This window comes from Anser brachyrhynchus, assembly GCF_964034855.1.
Source record: "Anser brachyrhynchus genome assembly, chromosome: 3".
In the NCBI taxonomy this organism is placed as follows: domain Eukaryota; kingdom Metazoa; phylum Chordata; class Aves; order Anseriformes; family Anatidae; genus Anser; species Anser brachyrhynchus.
Genome location: NC_137696.1, coordinates 53,247,083 through 53,271,816, shown reverse-complemented (window position 1 = coordinate 53,271,816; position 24,734 = coordinate 53,247,083). Strand labels below are relative to the sequence as shown.

General features: G+C 36.9%; 1 protein-coding gene across 1 annotated transcript in view; it reads right to left on the bottom strand.

Annotated features, from left to right (window-relative positions):
- Positions 1–24,734, bottom strand: part of PRKN (parkin RBR E3 ubiquitin protein ligase) — a 621,897-nt gene that overhangs the window by 394,257 nt on the left and 202,906 nt on the right. Inside the window, 1 exon segment of the mRNA XM_080584783.1 lies at positions 13,743–13,826. Within this exon segment, the coding sequence (XP_080440909.1) occupies positions 13,743–13,826 (84 nt within the window).

Sequence of the window (24,734 nt, the reverse complement as noted above, 5' to 3'; positions counted from 1 at the left end):
ACACCCCCAACACATGCCATACTACTCTCTCAAACTAAGGTCCCCCATGTACTGCTGGAATTGGTTATTCTGGTGTACCTCACACACACGAAGCACAGAAGCCACGATGACTCTTTCTGCACAGGCCCACCAGAAGGGGCAGTGCCCTTCTGTAGGGATGTAGCAGGTGAAGCGCCCTTCTCTCCACTTACTGGATGAAACAGGCAACAGCTACTGTATCAAGAGACAGTCCTCTACGGAAATTAATTCCAGAGAAGCACAAGGTCCCTCTGGAATGCATTGGTTCAGATCCCCAGGCTGAGCATTATCAAGAAGCGGGGCTAGGGGACAGAGTTGTGCTGTGCCTCTGCCTCGCTGAAGGCTGGTGGATCAGCAGGAACACCAAGTGAAATTTTCCTAGCATGCAATTTGCTTGCTCTTGAGGAAAGTAACCAGGGAAAACAAATTCGCGTATTATAAGATGTCCCAGACATAATATACAAATGTTTTCATGAAATTGAGATCTCAGATATCCAGTGACCTGAATTATGCTCTAACTCAATTTCTTGACAGGCACCCTGAAACCTTGGCTGCCTGTGCTAAACCTAGACATGCTGTAAGTCTATCTTAAGGTCACTAAGAATAATCTGACCTTCTACAATGCCACTTGATGTAAAAATGAGCATTTTTTTTCCCCTAAGAAAATCTTTGTCTTACAGTATACTATCTCCTAGGTAACCTGCATTGCTTATTATAAGCCTCCCCCAATCACAGAAGTTCTCTAAATAAGAAAATGAAAAACAGGTCCTCAAGAAGCACATTCCAAGAGGCTAAATATATTCAAAGTGAACTCAATGTCTGATGCGTGACGTCATACAGTTGTTAACAAAAAAACAAACATGTAGAGTTATGGAAAACAACATTACTTCAAATGTAGCAGCAAATATTATGCTAGCGTATGTAGGTCATTTGTTTAAGAGGTTCTAATTGTTGCCACTTGCATTTGATTTTGGGGTTGCTTTGTTGTTGTTCTTTAATGTGGACCCAATTTTTTTCAGTAGTTCCTCTCTTATTCACATAATTTGCATATTTCTAAACATTTTCAAAGAATAACTGTGACTTCTACCTTTACTTAGAAATCTAAGTTTAATTCAACTGCACAAACTTATTAGGTCAGATTTCTCTAAAGCTAGGAAAATCAGCTGAAAAAGATTCTTACAGAATTCCATCTATACAAATGCTCTAGCAAAACCTGTGAATCATAAGAATTAAGTCATTGCAGCAAATCCTTATTGACAGGTTAGTGATCCTGCAAGCTAGGCACTATTTTGTAGCAGTGTTTAAGATAAAGCTTCCATGAATCAATCTGTTTGATTCAGTGAGTATTGTTATTTTTCCCCTTAACTTTACAACCTCAAATTTATAGGGCACTGATATTTTTGTTTTGAAATGAGATATGCACAATTACACCTTCTAATGCCATTTTAACAGTGGCGTTTAGTGAGAAGTTACTTTTAAGTAGTTACTACAAAGGCAGGAGAAGCATGTGGCTTTTCTCTAAAGCAAAGGAAAACAAAACTAACTGATGCAACTTGAATACTTCTGTGTCAATTCTGATGTTGCAATGGTGGGGCAGCAGCAGGAGACGGAGCTTTGGGCATCAAAAGGTTGAAGCCTGTTTCCCTAGAAGGGGCTCTCAGGTCCTCTCTTCATCTCCTGGCACCAGTGTAGGTATGGATGGCTTTTATGAACAATTCTTAATTGTAGTTACTTTGCTCATACGCCTTCAAGTAGCACAGTGGAAAAACTCAAACACTTCATCCATAGGTGGAAAACAGACTTTGTGCCAAGGTAAATTTTACAGCAGATTTTAGATCTAACGGAATATATCACACAGTACGCTAGCCTGCAAAATGACAGTTATTAAATGCTCAGTAACAGTACTTGCCAGATATGAATGAAGAAAGCATGCTCTTTCGTACAAATACTGCCTGACATTTTTTGAGGAGAGACTCCTATATAACTACACTGCACCCAGACAAAATCACCTTCATTCAGTTTGATTGCATATAGATGATTGGAAGAATGTCGCTTGCTTGAAAGGAAATCCAAAGTTTCAGTCATCAGTATGAACTTGCCACAGTTGCTGACAGTAGCATATCGTTTATGTCATGTGCAACAAGCAACAAAAGACTCACTGAAAGCATTACTGAACTTCACTACATGACAAAGAACTACCCCTGAACACACTAGACATTGCACACAAAGAAAAAAAGTATCAAACATTACGTATTTGAAAAAAAATTGGGTCTGATTTGTGAAACAAACTTGAGTAGGCACAACATTAAGGTTTGGAACCGATTATACCATACCTTCTTGAGTATATTTCCATTTTCAATATAACCACATTTAAATATAACAGCATTTAATTCATAGTTTCACTTACTGCTTCCCAGTTTGTTTAGGACTCTGAATGTCTGCAATTTTTCTAAAACTTTAGCAGATCAAATACCTGAACAGTAAAATCACCTCCAAATAATAAAGAGGAATGACCTGTAGAGCAACATACAACATAAATAGGACAACCATAACACTGCTCTCACTACTAGGCACAGGACTATATTATAGCAATAACACGTGCCAGCAGGAATCGCACACCTTCTCACATTTATGTCAGGTATAAGAATATGATATACTGAATTTGGAGTGTGCTTCCCTTTTATATTTAGCTAGGTATAACTATGACTGTGCGCACTCCCATCCCCTGTGTAAACTGGAAAACTTGAGCTGTTATATAGTTTGCAATAAATACTTTGTCATATTTATGCTTTTTATCTCAGTCTAATCATATCTGGCTTCTTTACATTACCTGTTCTGGTAACATCTGGCTATTTCAGGAATGGTCACATAAAGCATACACCAGCCTATCTAGCCAATACCTTGTCTCAAATAGCAAGCTAACAGTAGATGCCTAGAGTACGCATTTATAATTAAAAAAAACACACCACACACATGCACAGGGCAAACCTAACATGGTATCACCCTAAAGTACATTCCCAATCTCCAGCAACTTGCAACTCAGACTTCCTAACACAGAATAGGTATCTTAGTGTTTAATGGTTCCCAATGGATTTCTCTTCTAAGTCTTTGTCACTCTTTGAATTCATTTGCGTTGGGTTTACGTGGCGAGATTTTGGTAACAAGGGGGCCATAGGGGTGGCTTCTGTGAGAAGGATCTAGAAGCTGCCCCATGTTTGGTAAGGGCCCCACTGCTGACCAGAGCCAAGCCAATAAGCAATGTTGTTTTGCACCTCTGTGAGAGCATATTTAAGACAAGGAAAAAAAAATATGCTGCGCCACACAGAAGCTGGGAGAGAGGAGTGAGGAACAGCCTTGCAGGCGCCAAGGTCAGTGAAGAAGGAGGGGGAGAGGTGCTCCAGGCGCCGGAGCAGAAGTCCCCTGCGGCCTGTGGTGAGGACCATGGTGAAGCAGGCTGTCCCCCTGCAGCCCGTGGAGGAGACCACGGTGGAGCAGGGTTCCACACTGCAGGCCATGGAGGAGACCACGGTGGAGCAGGTGGACCTGCACCGACAGAGGCTGCGGCCTGTGGAAGACCCCTGCCAGAGCAGATTCCAGGCCGGACCTGCAGCCCGTGGAGAGGAGACCACGCAGGAGCAGGTGACCTGGCAGGAGCTGCTGCCCGTGGGGGACCCGGGTTGGAGCAGTTCGCTCCTGAGGGATGGACCCCGTGGTACGGAGCCATATCTGGAGTAGTTCTTGAAGAGCTGCTGCCTGTGGGCAGCCCACACCGGATCAGTTCAGCAAGGACTGCGTCCCGTGGGAGGGACCCCACAGCACAGGGGACGAGAGTGACCGAGAAGGAGCGGCGGCAAAGCAGCGCTACAGACTGACCATAACCCCCATTCCCCCGCGCCACTCGGGGGGAGGAGGGTGGATGTGGGGAAAGGTGCTTTTGGTTTCTTTCCTTTGCTTCTCACTTCTCTAGCTCGTTAGTAATAGTAAGATTTATTACCTATCTCCCTATGCTGAGTCTGTTTTGCCCGTCACGATAATTACTGCGCGATCTCCTCGTCCTTATCTCAACCCTTGAGCCCTTTCCATCATATTTTCTCCCCATTCCTCTTTGAGGAGGGGGAGTGAGAGAACGGTTGTGGTGGAGCTCGGCCGCCCGCCTGAGTAAAACCACCACACCATTGTAACTTCCGCAATGCATCATGGTAAAGACTTCCACAGGGTAAGTGTGCACTGTGCAACAAAGAATTTCCCTGTGGTTGTTTTGAACCTTGTAACAACTGGAAGCAGGCACAACCAGGCCAAAAAAAGGATGTTACAAACTTGGGACAGTGAAGCAACATTACTGTTGTCACTTCTTTATGACAGCTACCACAGCATGGATAGAGAGTTCCTCACTGCAGTGCATCATCAACATGTTTTTCAGACATTTCTAAAAGTAAAATCTCAGAAGTATGAAAGGGGCATTTCCATTCAGTTTCGACTTGCTGATACTATCTCGCTTTCAGCATCGGCAATGGAATTACAGAGGCTGAGAATGATGCAGAATTTGGTCGCATGATGGCTCTGCTCACTTTCCATAAAATTGAGCCCTTGATACTGTCTCAAGAAGGATATAAAATGATCATTTATAAGACATTAACTGCTATTTCAACAAATCCAAGGGCATCGCAACAGAAAAGCTGTTGACTTGGTAATCTAAGATATTGGTCTTGCAAAACTCTCAACAATTCCTTTTACAGGACAGATCTTCAGCTCACCTGAAACTGCCTCAAAAATGATGAGGCATCTATACTGTTTGAAAACATTTTCAAGAGCTCTAATTGAAGGAGATGTGAAGCTGTGCTCAGAAGAACTGCCTATTTTCTAAAGGCTATTTCAAAAGACCAACAAAACATAGCAGCTGAGAATGATGATGCAAAGTAATTGTTCACAAAAGACAAAATTAGACACTGGAAAAAAAATCTCTGAAAGCACAATTAATGCTCATGTTTTCAGACAAGGTTTTCTGGAGATGCAAAAAGTAATGAGCAACGAAGGTGTCCCCCCCCTCCCCCTTCAGCAGCAGAGTAAACAACTTAAGAAGAACATCAAAGAGCAAAGAATTTGTTTGAAGGCATTATAATCTTCAAGATAGTTTGTTTGATCTTCTACAAAACTGTGACATTTCCTCATATAAATACTGAGGATTGCAACAGAGGAAAGATGAACTAAACCTCCTGAAACCATTCAATACATAGTACAAATACACAAGCTCCTTTGGGTTTGCCAGAATGTCTACGTAATTTCAGCTTACAAAAACAGTAAGGAATTCTTCATGGGTGATATTGAGAAAACTGAAGAACAGATCCAAGGGCCTGGCCTGACCTCAGCTTTACGTTTTTTATGATCCACAAAATTATACATTGTTTAAAAATTATAGCTTCTTAAAAATACTTTAAAAGAACAATTTTTGTGCAATATGTAACCAATTGATCTAAATCATACTTGTGATGTTTGCTGATGGTAGGCTTTGATACTTTTCTGTGACTCATAAAGTGTCCAACATACTGTGGAATATAATGTATTTCTACTGGGAAAGAGTGAATATATATTATTTTTTTTTAAGATGAGGATAGATCTTAATAATAAAAGCCTTTAGTTTTCTCCCCAAGATAAATAATTCATTTTTTCTGTCTTCGTATAGAATTAATTCTATTTTATAATTCAGTTCTTCACCTATCATTGATTTTTCTGCTGTAAATAATGGAATAACAGAATTTCTTTATAAATGAAACATTGATCGACTCCAGAATGAGGTTACTTTGAGAATATCTGCAAAACAAAGATCTAATTATAGTTTCCTAAATAGGTAACTGGGAAGTTAAAATTGAGTTGAAATAATCTGCAACTACAATGTAAAGAACTCTACAACATATCATGGACCTTTAAATATATATAAAAAAAAAAGTCAACTCCCTTGTTTGTTTCTTCACTATTCAAGCGTTTGAGATAATAGCAAGTACAGGTAAAAATGCTAAGTACATTAATTTAAAGGTCTAGCAAAAAAAATACTGTAATTTAATTACAGCACCTTGATAGGCTACTCTAAGTCTGCTATTTTATTTGCTGTTTCCCCACACCACCAACATACACTTAGAAATCACACTGGTGGTGAAGTAAAATATAAACAAAAACAGCACTTAGAGTTTTATAAGGATGACTTTACAGGAACAAAACCACATCATATCATAATCTAGGGCAGATTTATATGAGGTAATCTAGGTAATTATAGGCATGTAAACCTGACACCAGCCCCAGATATAATAAATTTGGTACTTTTTAATAAAGGATGTGTAATTAATGTCAATCAACAAGGGCTTATGGTAACGAGACACCATCAGACTGATCTGACATTTTTATGAGATTACAAGTTTAGCAGAACAACATAATAGCAACGTTGCGATTTACACAGATTTCTGTGGCATTTGATACAGACCTCTGACATTTTGATTACAGAACTAGAACAATGATAGATCAATGTTAGATGGATTTAACTGATGTTTCAAAATGTAATTTTGCACAGTAAGTCATCAAATAGTGTTTTTCAAGGTGGTCTTGCAGTGATCATCTCCTAGCCCTATACTATTCAAAACACTTGTTAACTTTCTGGTAGAAAAAGTAATTATTCAGTTTTTCAGAAGACCAGAAGTCTAGGGTAGTGGAAAATAATGAAAAGTGCAAGTAACTGACAAAACCCTATGGACAGCTTGTTCAGCTGAGATAAGCCACATAAGTCAATTTAAACCAGCCAAAAATAAAATTGCACCTTCAGAGACAAGGGCCATACATGCAAGAGGAAGGACTCTATCCAGGGAGGTAGTAATTTGAAAGGACTGAGGTTTTTGGTAGGTAACTGTAAAAACTGAAACCCTCAAGGTAACATCATGGTTAAATTGCCTAATAAAACTGCTTATATCTACACAAGCAAGTAGACTGTAACATGTCTGTAGTTGGCACTGATGGCATCTGTGTGTGACTGGTTCTGAGGCATGAAGTTTACTACGTATGTTGAAAACTGCTCAAAGTGATGCAAATAGCTAAACATATGATTAAGGACGGAAAAAATATGCTTTTTTATATTAAATTACGTCTCAGAATATTCAGATAAAGTACGAGGTATAGCTGAACTTTAGTCTACAGGCATCAACACACAACTCATGTTACGCAGTAGGTTGGATGAAATGATCTAAACGTTCCTTCTGCTTTTATATCTACAGACCACTTATCTCCCATACATGCATGACAACTAAATAATTTGAAGTTTCTGTGGTGCAAAGGATTCCCCTACCGCACCTTTCAGCTTCATATTTTATACCTCAGCAATTCTGGATTACCAAACAGTTACACAGAACCAGAAATTAAAAATGAAATGCAGATTGCCCTGTAAAATTAGGCTTTGGGGCAGAACTGTTCACCATGTAAATAAAGAATAAAGTGAAGCAACATAATGTCTTTCCATACATTCTAACTTCTAAACTTCTGAAACAAGTGCTAACATGTCTATAAAAGTTTCTGGAGGATCAAAGCCATGGCATACTAAAAAATCGCTTGTACAGCTCAAATTACTCAATTTGAGTAATTTAAAGCAAGTATGTCCTGGCTTGCTGCTGTATTGTTACAGATGTGTTGTGAGAATGATACATACACTGTTGTGATTGATTAGAAAGCTCACAAACATTTCAAAGAGGTCATTTTACATCAACGCTAGATCTGTCTTAATATACTGTAAGTTGTTGAATGTTTCAGTTGTGCATGTGGATTCTTACATTTTTCTAGTAAAAATTAAAGTCAAGTAACTGGCTTGAATAATTTATGATATAAAAATTAATGATTGAGTAGTACATTTGCTCTGTAATTATTCTAGTTATGGTAAGAAATCTGTACATAAATGGTGGTTATAGACTTAGAAAGGTCGAACTGATTTTGTCCATTGTTATGCTCAGTTAAATAGACTTTCAAAGACATGCCTCACAAAAAATTTAGAAGCTTATTTTGTTATGCAAGAGAATCACAAATCAAGCAAAAGCATTAGATGTGTTTAACATGATAATTTAGCGATTAAAACATATCAATTTTGTCTTTAATTCAATTAATGGATAGGTTTCTGAAGGAAATAGTTTAATTCAGAAAATTCTCTGCAGTTATTTGCCCATTTGTTAGCTGTCCCCTTCTTATGTCACAAAATCGGAAAGTAGGTTACACTGATGAGTCTAGTTTATTTGTAACTTAACTTTGAACTAACATTCACTTGCATTTAAGCTTTATTCCTTTTACTTGCACAGATGTCATACTACAGGGTATAAAAGAATATAAAAGTTCCTAAGTAATAAAAGCAATGGCCTCAGAGTCTCTGGGAAATAAGAAAAACTGAAGATTGTCCAGTATGAAATTTGAATCATTCCCTTTTCAAGGATAGGGAAAGAAGCTGTCATAATCTTACTCCACATATACTAGGTTGTCTTTAAAGAACTCTCATCTGGTACTTTAATTAGCACTCCTGTTCCACCACACTGTGAATGTGTTTTTAAAGCATGTGATATCTGGACTAATCTTTAATGCATAAGACAAACTAACATGGACAGCAGTGAAGTAGAAAAAATCCAAAGAATGAAGTCAAGAGTTTTCTTAATGCCAAATATATCTCAGAATTTTTAAAATTACCAAGTAATTTTATTTATGTGAGTTGGAAATATTCTAATGGTTCCAAGGACAGACAGAGATAGCTCCTTTCCCAAATAACTATTTCACTGCACACAAGGAAGAATTAATGAATAATATAGCAATGTATCAGAGACTTACTATAATGAGATCATAGTTCTTTAGCTTACTATATTCACATTTTGATAATATCATTAAATTTACTACTTTACTCTTGATACACTAACTGCTACAGAAAATTATTTCTATTCTCAAATGAAACTGGGATCTGAACTGATCAAAGCAAATGAGATGAAAAAATGAAGCATGTTTCATGCAGTGATGTTTGAGAACAGCTTTGGATGCTTGAAAGAAACAGCATTTGGTAAACTGTGTGTTTAAATCATCCAGGCTGAACACTGTTTCCGTGACTTTGTAGTCCAGTATATTCCAGACAATCACAGACTCCCTGTGGAACAGGCATTAAATTATATTTCTGTCCTCAGGCTTGGGCCTAGTGACTGTAAACATGCAGGACAAGGACAAATATTCATGAGAAATCCTTACAGATTCCAATAAAAAAAATAAATGCAATATTCAAATCACACAGGAGAAACATGGGAAAACAACTAAAGTTAAACAGGGTAAAAATATAACATGCTTCCTACTGCAAACTTCTTGCCCCAAACATACATAGTGAGCCTGCTGTATAGTGGAATCTGACTGTTTAAAACATGTATAATGATACTGAACATTTATTAAAAAAGGCAAAAAATAGTGATCAAGCTAGAAAATAAATATAGCAACCTACTGTATCCATAGCAAAAAAGTTCAATTTGAACAGTATAGTGATATTTAAGGAAACCCAATATTTAGAGAGGCTTCAGTAAGTTCACAGAAGTCCTATTGCTTCTTTGAGAAACACTTTGCTGAAATGGAACATATATTTTGAGGACTAGAAAAGAAAGAAAAATGCTATTCCATTTTCATGATCACAGACAGTTGATGCAGCCTTCATCAGAACTATAAAATCATCATTATATCAGCTGTGAGGCAGATATCAAACTTGGATAGAAGTACATTTATATTTCCATTAAAGTCATTTTCATTTTTCCTTATGCACAATAACTTAAACTGTATGTGAATTATAGTTCTGTTTAACCCTTCCACTATTGTTTCTGAGACTTTAAGGTACACAGAAACTCTTTCTGCACATTAAGTGAGAATCTCAGGAGCACATACAGAAGAGTAATGTTTTTTCTAGTTTTCTAAAATTCAAAACAGTTTGCTGTATTTTGTGCTTTGTAGAGCCAGCAGTGTCTTTTTGTGACCGATACATGTTCACTTGAGGGGGGGGCGATGTAGAGCCAATTCCTATGAAAGAATTACTACAGAGGTTTACAGAGCAGTCTTACAGCTCTGTTTCTAACTACCTATGGGGAAAGCTGTATCATTTCTGTGGTTCTTGATGGCTTTTGAATAATGTAAGCCTAAGGTTAGAGACAGAAAAAAATAGCATTTTTAAATACACAGAAACAGCCTCTCCACAATTAGAAATACACTTCATTACACGATAAACAGAATGTGTTCATCAAGTATTTCAGACAACTGCACAGGTATAAGCTTAATAAGAACACTTACTCAGTACTTTTTTATTTGAGTAAGGAAGCTATTTACCAATTGAAGAAGATTTATTATCAAATATTATCAGATTGCTTGTAGAGAAACCTGAATTCACCAAAAGTATATCAGAAATTCCCTTTTCCCCAAAAAGAAATAAACACCAGACCCTCAGAGTAACAGCTAAAATTTAAATTAACGTACAGTATCTAGAATTTTTGTTCAGCTACGTGACAGCTGTATTTATTCAGCAGCAAGCATATGTTCTAATTATTAACATTACACTGAAAACAAAAAACAAAACCAAGATAGCTCCAAAGCACTCAAATTCAAACTTGCAATTTATTGAGAAATAGCTCACTTGTCTACTTCCCTGAGTTACTGATAATTTATAATGTTCTTAGAAAAAAGACATTTTAATTCTAACCCTGAGGTATAGTACACCGTACTTACGTTTTCTGTCATAGTACTATTTTTAAAGTCATTTTTCCTTTTTGTCTTCTTGGAAAGATCTAGTATGATTTTCATTTTCAGCAATTTCAGCATTGATTTGGACAAAAAAACTTGTACAAAATAATCCTAAAATCATTTGAGAAACCTTACAAATATTTAAGTATTGGAAAACCTTGAATCAGTGTTTCAAATACACCATTGGATCACCCTTGCACTAAAAAGAACTGCATTCGCAAGAAGAATTAATTTGACTTTAAGAAAGAAAACAGGAACTTAATTATGAGATTCCTTTCTTTAAACGCAGCAGTTATCTTCACTTGTTGGTTATGAATGGTTTGGGAATGTTTCTAGCTTAAGAATACAGTAGCTGACAAGAACAGAGACCTAGTTATTCCTTCCTTTACTAAAAGTCTTCATACACTTTTATGGGTCTTGAACCCAATGCTGTTCTGCATTGAACAAAGCAACCTTTGGCTATCTCGGTAAGTAGCAAAAAAAAAAAATTAAAGCTATTTGATTTGTACCTAAATTGGGCTCATGTGAGAGAAATATTTGCAACTTCAAATAATGCCCATTTCCATAAATTTTGGGTGTTCCTATTCAAAGTACACAAAGAATTATAAGGAAGAAAAAAATTGAAAACAAACAGCCTGGAACACTTCTGTTCCATTCTGTAGAGTAAGTGTCTACCTGCACAAATACATTCAGTGGCTGCAAGTGTTGAGACAACTACCAAAAGCACAACATTTTGCCACATCTAAACGTGCTTGAGAACAACTTGGAAACAGCTTGAAAGACTCAAAGTTTATCCTCATTTCAGCTGATTCACTGTGGTACATTTAATGTCAACATCTCCATATTTTAATCCACATATTTCAAGTTTGTTATAAAAGTGACTTGAGTGTTCCACAACTACAGTAACCTTCATTGTGTGGGGACAAATGGATGACATGAAGTCACAATGATTTCAGATAGGAAAAGTTTTGGAAATAGGCATCGTTGGATCATTAGACTGTTTTACCAGAGCAGGAAAGAGTGACAAATCCTTGGAGACAGGGCTGTAGAGCCTCTATTGTTTCCAACACTGGGAAAGACAAAAAAAAAAAAGCTCAGTGATTTAAGTCTTTGGAATGGAATTATTTCCCAGGAAGCAGAGAAGCATTTTCACAGTGACAGAGGCTGAAAAAAAAAAAAAAAGCCAAAAAAAAAAACCACGCACACACTCTTCAGGGGCTTAGAGGATCTCAAAAGATTTCTAAAGCGAAGATCTGGTGCAGGGATACATATGATCAGTAGATAAGTGAATCTGGCTAACTATTAAATGAGTTTTCTTGACTAGAATCAACTAGACTAGACTTGACTAGAATTTCTGGCAATTCTTGTTCAAATCATAAAAAGTGGGATTATTCTCACATCCTAGTCTTGTTAGGATGGAATGCCACTGGATGGAGTGCTTTGCAGCTGAGAGGAAAAGTGCTTCAAATTAGAAATATAGAAACATGCTGTTCCTTTGATTACAGTGTCATACCTGTAGTTAGGGTGATCTGTGCAACATGTCTGCCTAAATTAGGCTGCCTCCTGATTTTTGTTCTTCAGTAATGCCTTACTGGAAGATAACATTCATCCTTAGCTTTGCCAAGCCAGCAACTTGCTAGAGGTATTAAGAGCAATGGGAATCATGGGACTTAGTTGACTGGGAACTGGTTATTTGCCACAACATTAGCCAGTTAAGATTTTAGTTTGATGGTTTTTTTGTTTGTTTGTTTGTTGTGACAGATCTATGATGGTATATTACTCCATTTCCTGCTTCTTAAAAAAAAAAAAAGAAAAAAGAGATTCTGTGAGGGAATGGAAGTCAACCCTCTTACAACCAGAACAGTTCCTGAAGTATAATGATAAGCAGACTATAGCTAGTCTGCCCAGAGGGTTTTTTGTTTTGTTTTTACACACACACACACCTGACAGAGGCCAATAATGGCAATGCACAGAATAGCATGTCTAATACCTTCCAGTTTAGAGAGTGCAGTTGAGCCACTACCACAAGGAGCACACTGTGAAGCAGAAGCCCAAAGCAGCAAGAACTCTGTTTCTGCTAGCTGTGCATGGAGAAAACAATAAATCCCGTTATTTTAAAACAACTGCGTGGTGCCTAAAGCTAGATAAAATTCTTCCTGACACCACCTGCAGCCAAGCAGGCCTATGGAACTGCATGGATGCACCACTTCACAACTGCCTTGCTAGGGAAGACAAAGAGATGACTACACTAGAGCAGGTGAATGCCTCTGGAGAACTGGCACTAATGACATCCCAATCTGTCTTTGAAAGCAGCATCCAGAAGTAACAAAACAAATTAAACTTTTTCCTGAAAAAGAAGCATTTCCAAGACCTCTTTCATAGTGTTGAACGGTATCTAACACGTGAAAACATATACAAGTATACACTTTTAAAAACAAAAGTCCTCATTCTTAAGAGCTTGAGATGCCCGTGCTGCTTCTTACTCAGGTTTTCCATTGATATCACTCTGAGAAACACTTAAACAACCATAACCATGTGACAGGTCACAAAGTAGCAAGCAGTGTAAAGAATCAGCTTCTGTGAACAAAGCCGGAAAATCTGACGTGAAATACCTGATTTGCAAGATGAAATCTGAAGCTTTCAGGGCATTACTATGTAGAAAATGATAAAACATTTACAACACTTTTATTTAAGTATTACACTCTGCATTTCACGTATGCATACTTGAATATTTAAGAGCTCTGCTTCAGTAAAAGCAATCAAAATTTCCTCCTTCATCCTATGCAACAACTGACCAAGTTCTCCTGGAGGAACTGGAGATGTGTATTATCTGATGCTACACAACTCTTCTGAACTGCACCCTGCGCATTAATTTACATTAATTTCCACAATCCTAATATGTTTAGAATTGATACAAACGATTATTTTCGTTAAGTACTTGGGGAAACATGAAAATATATTACCGCAATAGTTCCGTTGCACGTTTGGGACTGGCAAACACCTGTTATTCTGTTTGGAATCAGCACATCATCCCAGCAAGATGGGCCCTTCAAAGGAAAACAGAGCATACAAAGGTTTTAATCTACTTAATAAGTAAATGCATAAAAGTTGGTTTTGTTCCTCTCTCCTTCTACTCCCACATCTTTTTTTTTTTTTTTTTTTTAGAGTTTTGCTAAACAGTTTTGTTAAATCAATGCTGAAAAAGTACAATCAAATTACATGGTACTATCCATAAGTAAAGCTCAATAATTAACGTATATAGTTCCTCCATTCCAAGTTCAATGTCGTGAACAGGAGGCAAACAGTAAGTGTGTTTTCTCAATTTAAGACTGAGACTAACTCCATCCTGATTAAAAGGCTACAAAGATTCATCTTCTGGTTCAACACTGCTGGTCTACAGCTGACTGAGGGCAAAAAAGGAAAAAAAAGAGTTGAAAATTGAATTCACAGTTAGAAATACTGGAGCACAAAATAAGTTAAGTATTTTTTCTATATTTGCTGTTTAAGTAACAGTTCACTCCTAAGGACACGATAAAACAAAGAAAACACAAAACGTGTAAAATAACTAAGACAGTATCAATAATTAAAATATGTATTACTCTGAATACTCAGAGCGTTTGGAACCAAAACATCACAAAATATTCAAAATTTACGTATGTCCTTGAGCAGTGAATGGGAAGAAAGAATTTCTGAATTTTTCATTTCTTTCCTAATAATCATTATAACATGATTGACTTTGCTGACCTTTACTAAACACTTCAGTAGTGTTTCAGTGGAATTAACTGCCATAGCTCCTAGACATCATTCCTGAATGGTAACAATTACCTCAAAAATTCATCATGTTTATGTAAAAATCTGTGTTTACTTTCTCAGTGTATATCACTTAATATTAACATGCATTTAATTTCATCTGCTACTTCACTGACGAGTAATTGAGTATCCTAAGCATCTTTCAGCATGTCTTCAGTCAGCCATCATTTTTTGTTCTACTAACTATTTATTATGGAAAAACATCATCACCATACAATACACCATTTCATTCGAGCCACTTAATAAATATCATGAACAGTATTGGTTTCTGCATAGACCATTAAAGAATACCATTGGTCACCAACCTCCCCTGTGAGAAGTAGTCATCGTCTCTCTCCTTTCAGTAAGTTGCCTTCTGGGCAAGAATCTTATGGCAGTTTAGACTCCTTAAAGCCAATAATTATGGAACTATACGAATGTCTTTTAGAATAGTTATTACAACATACTTGGATTTCCCTCATCCACACAGTTTCTTATACATCAGAGAACTCTCAAGAGGAATGCTGTAAAGTCATGACCAACCCTTAAAAAAGCCCTAAGTTTTCCCTGATATGGTATATTTACCCATTCATTGATTCTTCACTTTAGAATATTTTCTATTTCATTCAGAACGGGCTTCAGACTTTACAGCCCAGACTTGCTGGATTTGTCCTGAAACTTTTCTCCTCCTTTATTTTAAAGACCAGTGACATCATGCACCTTCCAGTCTTATGGAATCAGAATGATTTTGTGAGAGAGGTTGTGAACTCTGTTCCAAGTTTTGCTATTTCATACCGAGTCCTTCAGAACTCAAGCACTAATTCTGACTACACTTCGTCCTTTCGTTTGCTCCATAAGGCATTCTTACCAACGCTCATATTTCAGATAAGCCCTGTGCCAAATCTCTAGAGGGCTTTCTAAAGGGTACTGGCCCAGTTTCTTCCATGGATGAACAAGCTAAATAACTAATCCTCTTTGAATGTCTCTCTTGTATAGCAATCATATGTTGGTCTCACTTTCTGCTCCTGTTATACTTTAAAAGGACTGAGTAATAGTTTTTCTGTTGTTTGCAACTTATAACTTTTTTTTTTCCAACTGCATAATTGCAGTCTTATATTTAAGGTGCCTTTTTTTTTTTTTTTACTTCTGTAATTACTCATAATCTTTCTGAAAGATGCCCCTTTGATTCCAATAACCTCCCTTCCTTTTTTCTTTAACCCTACGATTTAGTCACGCAAGCTTCCTTTCAGTTCTCCTTAAATTTCTGTGCACATAACCTTTGATTCTAGCATTGTGCCCATACCTCCTAGAATACTTAACTCTTTTTAGCTGCTCCTTCTCAACAAGTTTCCTTATTTTAAGTAGCTTCCTTTTTTTAAACTAAGCATAATACCAGTAGCTTTCTCAGATTCCAGGAAGATTCTGAACATAAATATATTATGGTCACTGTTAAGGAACAGATCTTTGTTATTGATATTATAAATAAGGTCTGCTGCATTACCTTCTCTTGCAGGTTCTGTCCATAAGAGAGCCTGACAGCACATAAAAGGTTACTCTTGGGAACACAGCCTGACACAATAGTTACCTAATTTATATGGAAGCAATTGAAATAGCCCACTATCATTTTTTTTCATGCACTTCTAAGCTTTTGATTTTCTCAGCATGTTAGACTATCATCATCTGGTCAAGTGGCTACTAATGGGAGTCTTATATTTTTCTTTCTCAGGCATATAATTTTATTCCATAAGAATACTGTGTTTCTCACTGACTTGTCAAGGACAAAGAAGACTAACAAGTTAACATTTCTTTACCGTTTATCCTTCTACCTTCATATTCATGTTTGTCAGTATGCATTTATTAAAACAGGTATTTTCCCCTACTATAGTATGTTTGTATCTCTCTGGATAATCCTCATGTAATTTATGCACTCCGGAAAAGGGTACTAGAAAGAAGTGGCAAGAAGGAAGGGTGCTTTATAAAATTATTTTAAAAATACACAGACCCTGAAGCACCAACACCTTTACTGTTGATTTTATTAACAGGATCAGAAAATCTTCCCATTACTTCATCCCTCTTTATTAACCCTTTATTCTACTTTCATCTGCATGATTGATACGAGACTTTTAAAGTCAAGGGTGTTATGCCAATATACACAAAAAAAGTCACAGATTGCTACACAATAAGAAAATTTAAGTCTCAGGAGTAGAAGCAATTCTGCAGATATATGTTACCAGCTATGGTACTGATTAGTTGATTGCAAAAGTAGAAAGTATTTCGAGCCAGACTTTTTACAGTTATTAATCCTTTATCTACACTAGACTTATTTCAGAAGAAAGCTTCCCAAGTATTCAGTAGTTCTCAGGTCTGCGTCCATAATCAGAAAAATCTAAGGCGGCATAGTAATTCTTAAACAAAAAAGAACATGTACAGAAGATCATTTGTAAGGCTGATATTCCAGAAAAGTGCCTATATCAAATTGATTCGAGTGTGTGACTATATTGATTATACCACAGTAGTATGAGAAACCAGCAGCTGACTTGCAAAATATAATCAAGAAATCATCCTTACAGAAACCAGAACAGAAAAGAACTCGTGTAATAGTCACTTGTTTGAGTTCAGCATCTACAAGTAGTGTGGGATCAGATCCAAATACATTTAATACAGCAATATCCTTTTAGTTACTAACAGTAACTACAATAGGATGTGAGATTTGTGGTCACTTTCCTAAGGTCCCATCTACAAGGGAAAGCTAGCATGCTACATGGCATGGTGTGAACTTAACCATCTCACGCTCTGCAGTAACTTCCTTTAGACACTTCTCATGCACACAGGAGTAGTCTTCACAAGAAGCAGCTCTCTGTTCGAAAGGAGAATGAACTAGCAGCACAGTTCCACACAATCAGCAGCTACTTAGCTGTTCACTCAAACCATAGCTTACAACTTCCTTATTTCTCCTCATACAGTAAAAAAAGCACCATATCCACCATTTCTTTGCATTAATTATAGCAATGGACACAGAAGAAAGTCAGATGCACTCAGCTCTTCTGATAACATTACCTAGACTTAGCTGCAACTCAAAAGCACTTTGTTTTCACACAAGATCAAGTTCTTAAGGACAGATTGATCAAGCAGCAAAAGCCTAAGAGGGACAGACAAAATATCTTTCCTTTGTGCCTGATTGTGAGAAGTGGGAGAAATATGATATGTATACAATATATATATGTAATACATTCATAATACATTATATGCATATATATTATATACATGTAAAATAAATTAAAACAAATATCCCCCCAAATCAATGCATTACTTTCCAGATTTGTAATAAGAGCAATTCTTCTTTCCCAGATATATGCTTGGGTTTTCTTTCATGGTCATACTTTAATATTAATGATAATGTAATACACTTCTAAAAGATTTAGCGTGTTTGGGAATTTTAGTTTTCCACCTTCAAAAATCAGCAAAAAAGACATGTCCTTGAAAAACACTGTGAATTCAAAGCGTTAATGTTTCTTTAGCAACAGCACTACTAAATGTCATTGCTATAGTTGTGCCAGAATAAAATTAGGAATTCTGGTGAGATAAGCACTTTAAAATGCAATTTTTGTGTTGCTCTTTCTCTAGTCTAAGAAAAGCCTGTCAACTGCAGACCAGCCAATCACTTGTGTTGTTGTAACACCATGTGCTGCAGTGTTTGTAATTATTAGTTTACATTAATCAAGAACACACTGTGAGAAGAACAAAGCCTTCTGATTGCCAGGTTAAAGCAACTGCCCCTCTTGTAGGCAGCCACAGAGAAAAGCTACACATTAAAAAGAACGTACCAGAGCAGACATTTTCTGGTATATAAGACAGGAAAATGACTGAATAAATATAAATAGGAAGAACACCACTATATCATCAAATTAAGAAACAGTAATGCCAAATACAGTTGAATATTTACCATACAAGGGGGTATGGGAATTTTTATGCTTTGGAAATGTGGTAGTTGTTCTTTCCTTTTTTTGAGGTGGAAAAAACAAACAAGCCAGAAACAACAATAACAAAACAGCAAACAGCATATCAAATTTCAACTGAAGCTCCTGTACAGTATATGAAGAACAGGGAGGATTGAGGTGGTTTTCCCCAAGTACAAGGGAAGTACTGGAAGCCTGTGTACATCCACCAGCATACTGTACTGGTGGACTGCAGTGTAGACAGTACGCTGTATTCCCAGTGTACTTTCCATCCAGTGGCCAAGATCTGATTTTGGCTGAAATTCATTTATGGTTCTACAATACAATGATCACTTAAAAAAAATCTCTGTGAAGAGAAGTAGTTTTAGAGATCTCAAATGACAAATTACTCAAAATGCAGTTACTGACTGAACTGTTGACCTGTGAAGTCAGGGAAAGGTCAGAAACAGAGGTCAGCAATAGAATCCAGTGATTCATCAAAGACTTTGAATCATTTAAAAGGCTGAAAACTATCCATGTATTTAATGCTTTGTATTTTCCCTGCTTTATATTCTCCCCTAGTGAACAATATGCAGCAGAATATCATTAAAACACATCTTTGTACCTGCTAATACCTACATGAGAGACATAAATCATTAAAATGTTGAGCAAATGACCCAACCAAGGGACAAGTATTAATGCAGAAGGATTTTTAAAAGAATGTAAGAAATTCCAGGTACTTGAGAGGGTTTAGAATCAGCATATAAGTCACTGAAAGAGTGCTAAATTTAATGCAAGCACTCAGACTCTTCTGCAAAATAATGGCTATTAACCTGTCTAAATGAGAGTATTTGAAGAGTTAACTCTTATATGGTGCCCCCTCAGCATGAGCTTAGTATCTTATGACAATAAGACAAGAAAGCTCCCCAGTATGCAAGGATTATTTAAAAAAACAAACACCTGGTTTCCTTTTTTGCCACTCCATAACAGAGGAATCCACACTAAATTTCCACTTTTAACTGCCTCCAGTGCCAGTATGGAAGGAAAACACTGGCCTCCAGAGAGCAGCAACTGGGAAATACCCTGACAATAAACGGGCATACACAGACACAGCTTAATACAGCCATGAATACTACATGAACAGCAATGGATCCCACCTACTATCACAAATCTAACGCATTTTAGCAGAGATAACAATGTTTTAGCTGTTGGTTTCTTCTGCTCTTCTCAATGTCAAAGAAGAGGTCAGATGGTCAGTTCCTGGAGGCTCACAGGTGTCTCAGGACCAATGGGGAGGCTGGAGAAGGGTCAGCAGGTGGAACAGCCCCAAGGAACTGGACAAAATCTTGAGTATGTCAAAGGGAAGAAAGAACAGGGCTTTTTATTAAACAGATAAACATAGTGATTAAGCCTGATTACCACTGGTAAAAAAATGGTGTTCTTACTTGTTCTCAGTATCCTTAACCTAGAACGTGATTTGCTCTTCAAGCTCCACACTTCCTATTAAACTGACACTGACAAATGTTAGATTGTTTGTTCTGTGCACAGATATGACACATTCAAATAAAAGTTTTCATTCTATTTTATTAGTGCAATAACGGAGATGACAAATTAAGACTTTCAGATATGCCTATTAAGAATTTATAAAACATACATCAGTATAACTTAACAGACCTATCTGATCATCTTCTCAAGCACTTATCCAGAATAACCTCACTGCTATGTGAATGATACACAATTAGACTCAGAAGAAAAGAGCCACATGATGTGTTTATAATAGTAAACAGATTTACTACTGAATAGAAATGAGATCTCCAGTCTACTTGAATGGTAACATTCATGTAGAACTCCGTATTCCAGAATTCCTTATATCTTGATGATTATGAATACAATTAGATTATGTTTATTAGATGCTTGCTAGATTTCTACTGAATGCTCAGATATCATATAGATGTTACTTATTCTCAAGTAAAATTCTATGAATGTACTTGGGTTTGCGCAAAATGCATTTCTTAAAATTTCCAAAGCATAGTCTAACAGCATCGATCAGCAGAGATGGAAGACAACAATAAGTTTTATAAAGAAATTGCACAGTGCTTGCTAGTCTTTTACAGATGTTTTATTTAAAATACTTGAAAAATTACCTTACATAATCTATTGCAGGTAAAAACTACCAGACTGACAACTTTCATGACCAAAATTCTCTCCTTAGCCACAAACTTCATCACAGAGGCAGAGGTAATTAAAGAATACCTACAGTTTACACAGATCTTCAAAGCCTGTTTCTAGTAGCAAGAGCAATTTGCATTCCAAACTACCAAGTTTTTGACTTTTCCTCTGAGAGGGATACCAGCTGCCTAGGACACAGGTAGCAGGTTACATGGATGTGACAGGCTATTTGTTTAACAGTGAAGCTCTTTTTTTCCTGCACATCACACTTCAACACATGCTACTGAGCGATGTGACTTTGCATGTCACGCCAGAACAGTGGAGAGAGTGCCTCCCACTGCACATTTTGCTAGAGGTACAGCTCACCCATATACCAAGGACTGACTCTGACATGGCATCTCCCATATAGTAAGCAACACAGTAGACAAAAGACAACCAAATTAGACCTAGGGCTAGTTTTAATGAGGTTTGCAGAAAGGGAGTGGGAAGACTGTCATTAACTACTTAGTCTACACAGCACATTTTAAAAAAAATAATAAAAAAGAAATCTTTTAGTTATTATTGATTTTGGACGCTAGAACAATCAATAAAGCACATGCATAGCTTTATTCATATGAGAAATAATGCTGAAGTAGAGTTAATCGCATGTTTTAAGTCTTTGCAAGATTGTACCTACCTGTTTGATTTATACTGGTATCTTAGAGATTAAATTCCTTGCAAAGTGCCCAGCCTAATTAGTAAATTGACAGTTTTATGTCAATAGTTATAACTCTTCCAAAATGAAGTAGCTGACAATTTGCTGAACTGTATGAAGTTGTGCAATTAGGAAGACTTCCTGCGTGACATTTATTTCAAATCAAATATAAGAGAATCACGTATCTAACTGAAAATGCAGGTAACTGTAGTGAAATAATTTCTGTTGTTATTTAATTGATAATTACTTTCTCTTTCTCATCACAGGTATCACTTCAAAAAAAGCATATTAGCAGATTTTCTTAAAAGTTCTGGTCTTTATTCTTTCGTATTGTATTCTAGGACATATATCTGCAAGAGTAATTCCACTGATCTCAAGTAAATGAGCAAGGGTTCATACAAAGACATTGAAGATAAAGGTGTCCACAGTAATCTCTATATCAATAGTATTTTAAAACTGGTGCCATGTTGCTAGCTCAAACAATTTTTCTGTAATATAGGCAAAAAAGATTCAAAAGGCTACTTTTGGACTTATTTTTTGTAGGCCTTCCCCACCAAAAAGGGGCAAAAAGAAAAAATAAAATACAACTGCATGTGAGAAATTAAACTGAAAGAGTCCTGCTTGACTGCCTGAGGAACACATAGAGACAGTAGTCTAGAAAGGAGATACAACTTTACAAAAGAAGAAATGGATAAAAAATAATACCACTCAAATTAGAAGTCATTAGCCTGATGGATTATCTATAAATGCAAAACACATAATTCATGTGTTTTTTTTTTTTTTTTCTCCTCCCTCTCTCTAGGTGACATTATATGTTTATCAAGACTGGAAGAAGAAAACCAGAGAAAATACCTGCAACTCTCGCAATGCATCTACTGTGTCGGTTGAAATTATATTGTTAAAATGATATATGTATTTAGGTGTTAACACTAACAGACCCTACTGAAGTTTATAAATCCAGGAGCAGAATAAAAGTAACAAACATCAGACCCCCCCCAGCTTCAGCTGGTCTTGCTGCCAAAGGGACTTTTCAAGCACCTTCCTGAAGAAACCAGATTTCTATGAGCCAAAGGACATGAGAAGATGTGAGAAGAAAAGTCACAGCCTTGAAGACATGTCTCTTCTGGACCAGGTTCTGAGCTTACCTCACCTAAGCAGGCGAGAGGGGGCTCCTGTTAGAGCTTCAATTCTCCACATTAAAAACAGTCATTGGCAAATTAATGCCAATTACATCAGACAACGCAAAGACTATTTTTGAAATCCATCCAAAATACTGCTCATGTTCCCTCCCTTTCCACCATGAAATTACACTTACAAAGCTGTAGACAGACTACCTGTGAGTTCAAACTTAATTCATACCTCAGGTTTTTCTAAAATGGTAGCTGCTGGCACCACATGGATATCACTTTCCAGGGTGGGCCGTGAGGAGCAGCCCCAAGAAGAGGCCTCATCCCCAAGCACCACCAGGGCCTGGCTATGGGAGGCAGCCTCCCAGGGCCCCTGCCCAATGGCGGCCAGGGCTCCCCCTCAGCTCAGAGCAAGGTTTAAGGGGGGCCACAGGCTTGGCACAAGTTAAAAAGCAATCAGCATACGGATGAAGTATTCCTAATCACGTAAGTGTCACCAGCTGTTGTGCAGGTCGTTGGCCAGATTGATCCAGCCCAGTGAGGCTGCCCACAGCTTCCCCAGGAGCTGCTCCCCCCAAGCCCGAGAGCTCTGACGGGACATCAGCCATCTGGAGGCAAGGCACCTCTGGTATCTTATAGCAAACCTTCAAGTCTTTCAGTCTCTACAAAACTGGGCAGTTAGGTTAAAACTCTTTAACACCTCTAAAAGATATTTGAAGTTCAGTATGGAAAGGTGTTGGTGATTCGATAATCCACAATAAAGAGGGAGACATTGAGCTTCTCCTTCATTAAACAGACTGTTTCAGATCAGATTAGGTAGAAGATATTTTCTTTGTGAAAGTTTATTCATTTTTTGAGTTACAACTAAAACATGATGTCAAACAAAATTTCATCTCACAATTCAAAATATTTCTGTGGAGCTATAGATAAATAACTTCATATGTTTTAGGTGTGAAAGATCTGACTAGTCCTGCAATTCAAAAATGTATAATTATGTCTGCACGGGAAATACATGAGTTGAATAAAGTAGTACAGAAAAACACATTTAAACAAAAAAAGACACATTAAATCTAAATTAATTCCATATACAAACCAAAAAGTACTATTAGCAATTTCCTAATAATGCCAATTAGACACCTTGCAACACAAATTGAGTGGTAGTTGTAGTAAGAAAAGTAATAAACAAAAGAGATAAAATAAGAAAAAACCAAGGTTCATGAATAGTCTACAGTAATAATTTGATTCAGATATGATAACTGCATGTCACATCATTTAAGTTTAAATATTTTTCCTTAAGAAGGATTTTAAAACCTCTTTTAACTGATAGACGAAGTTAGAACAGTTCCATGTAGACAACACTCAAAGCCCTCAGCTCATCCATTCACTTTAATAGCTCACCATTAGACAATACTTCTAAAGACTAGAGTCAGATCTACTACTCAGGCTGCGGTAGCTCTCTATTGAGAGGATACTGCCCTCCTTCAGTATGCATCCCTGACATTCCCTTTCATTCTCTGTGCTAAGATCTATAGTGCCTTATTTCCTCTGCTTTTAAATTGTCTGAAGGGTCTCCTGCCCATTCCTTTTACCCACACTCAGAGAATGCTAGATAATTTAATGAAAGGGAAAAATAAGGCAGAAAAATGCTAATGGATTCTAAGAAGAAATTTCTCAAATAATCAACGCAAAGGTCTAAAGCAGAAAGGCCGCTAGCAAGACAACTTTTTAAGGTGATCAAGCAAATTTTTCAGTTACTATAGTTATATAAAACTGTAAAAATCAAGATTACACACTACAGTACCTCTAGAAAATAGATTGCTATATAATCCATTTTTGATTTTACACATAATCAAAAACCCTGAAAGACAAAACATTACCAGTTCCAGCAACAACATCTCAAATGTTCCAAAGGGAAGATAATAGCATTTTAAAAGCTTTTGATATCCTAAAGAACAAACCACATTAAAGCCTAGCATTGCCACCTTCACTATTTTTTCTCTGAGTGCTGTTGTTGTAAACTTCACATACCCACAAGTGAATGAATCTTTACTTTAAATGTACAGAAATACAGAAAATCCTGCATCAGGTGGATTATTCAGATTTATTCAAGATTCATTTAAGATTATGTTCCAAACACCCTTTATTTTGTTAAATACGAAAAAAGCACAATCCTGCTAACGCACAAAAGAAATAAAAATATGCCTCTTGAAGCTTTTACTGACCTGCCTGGCACAGCTTTAA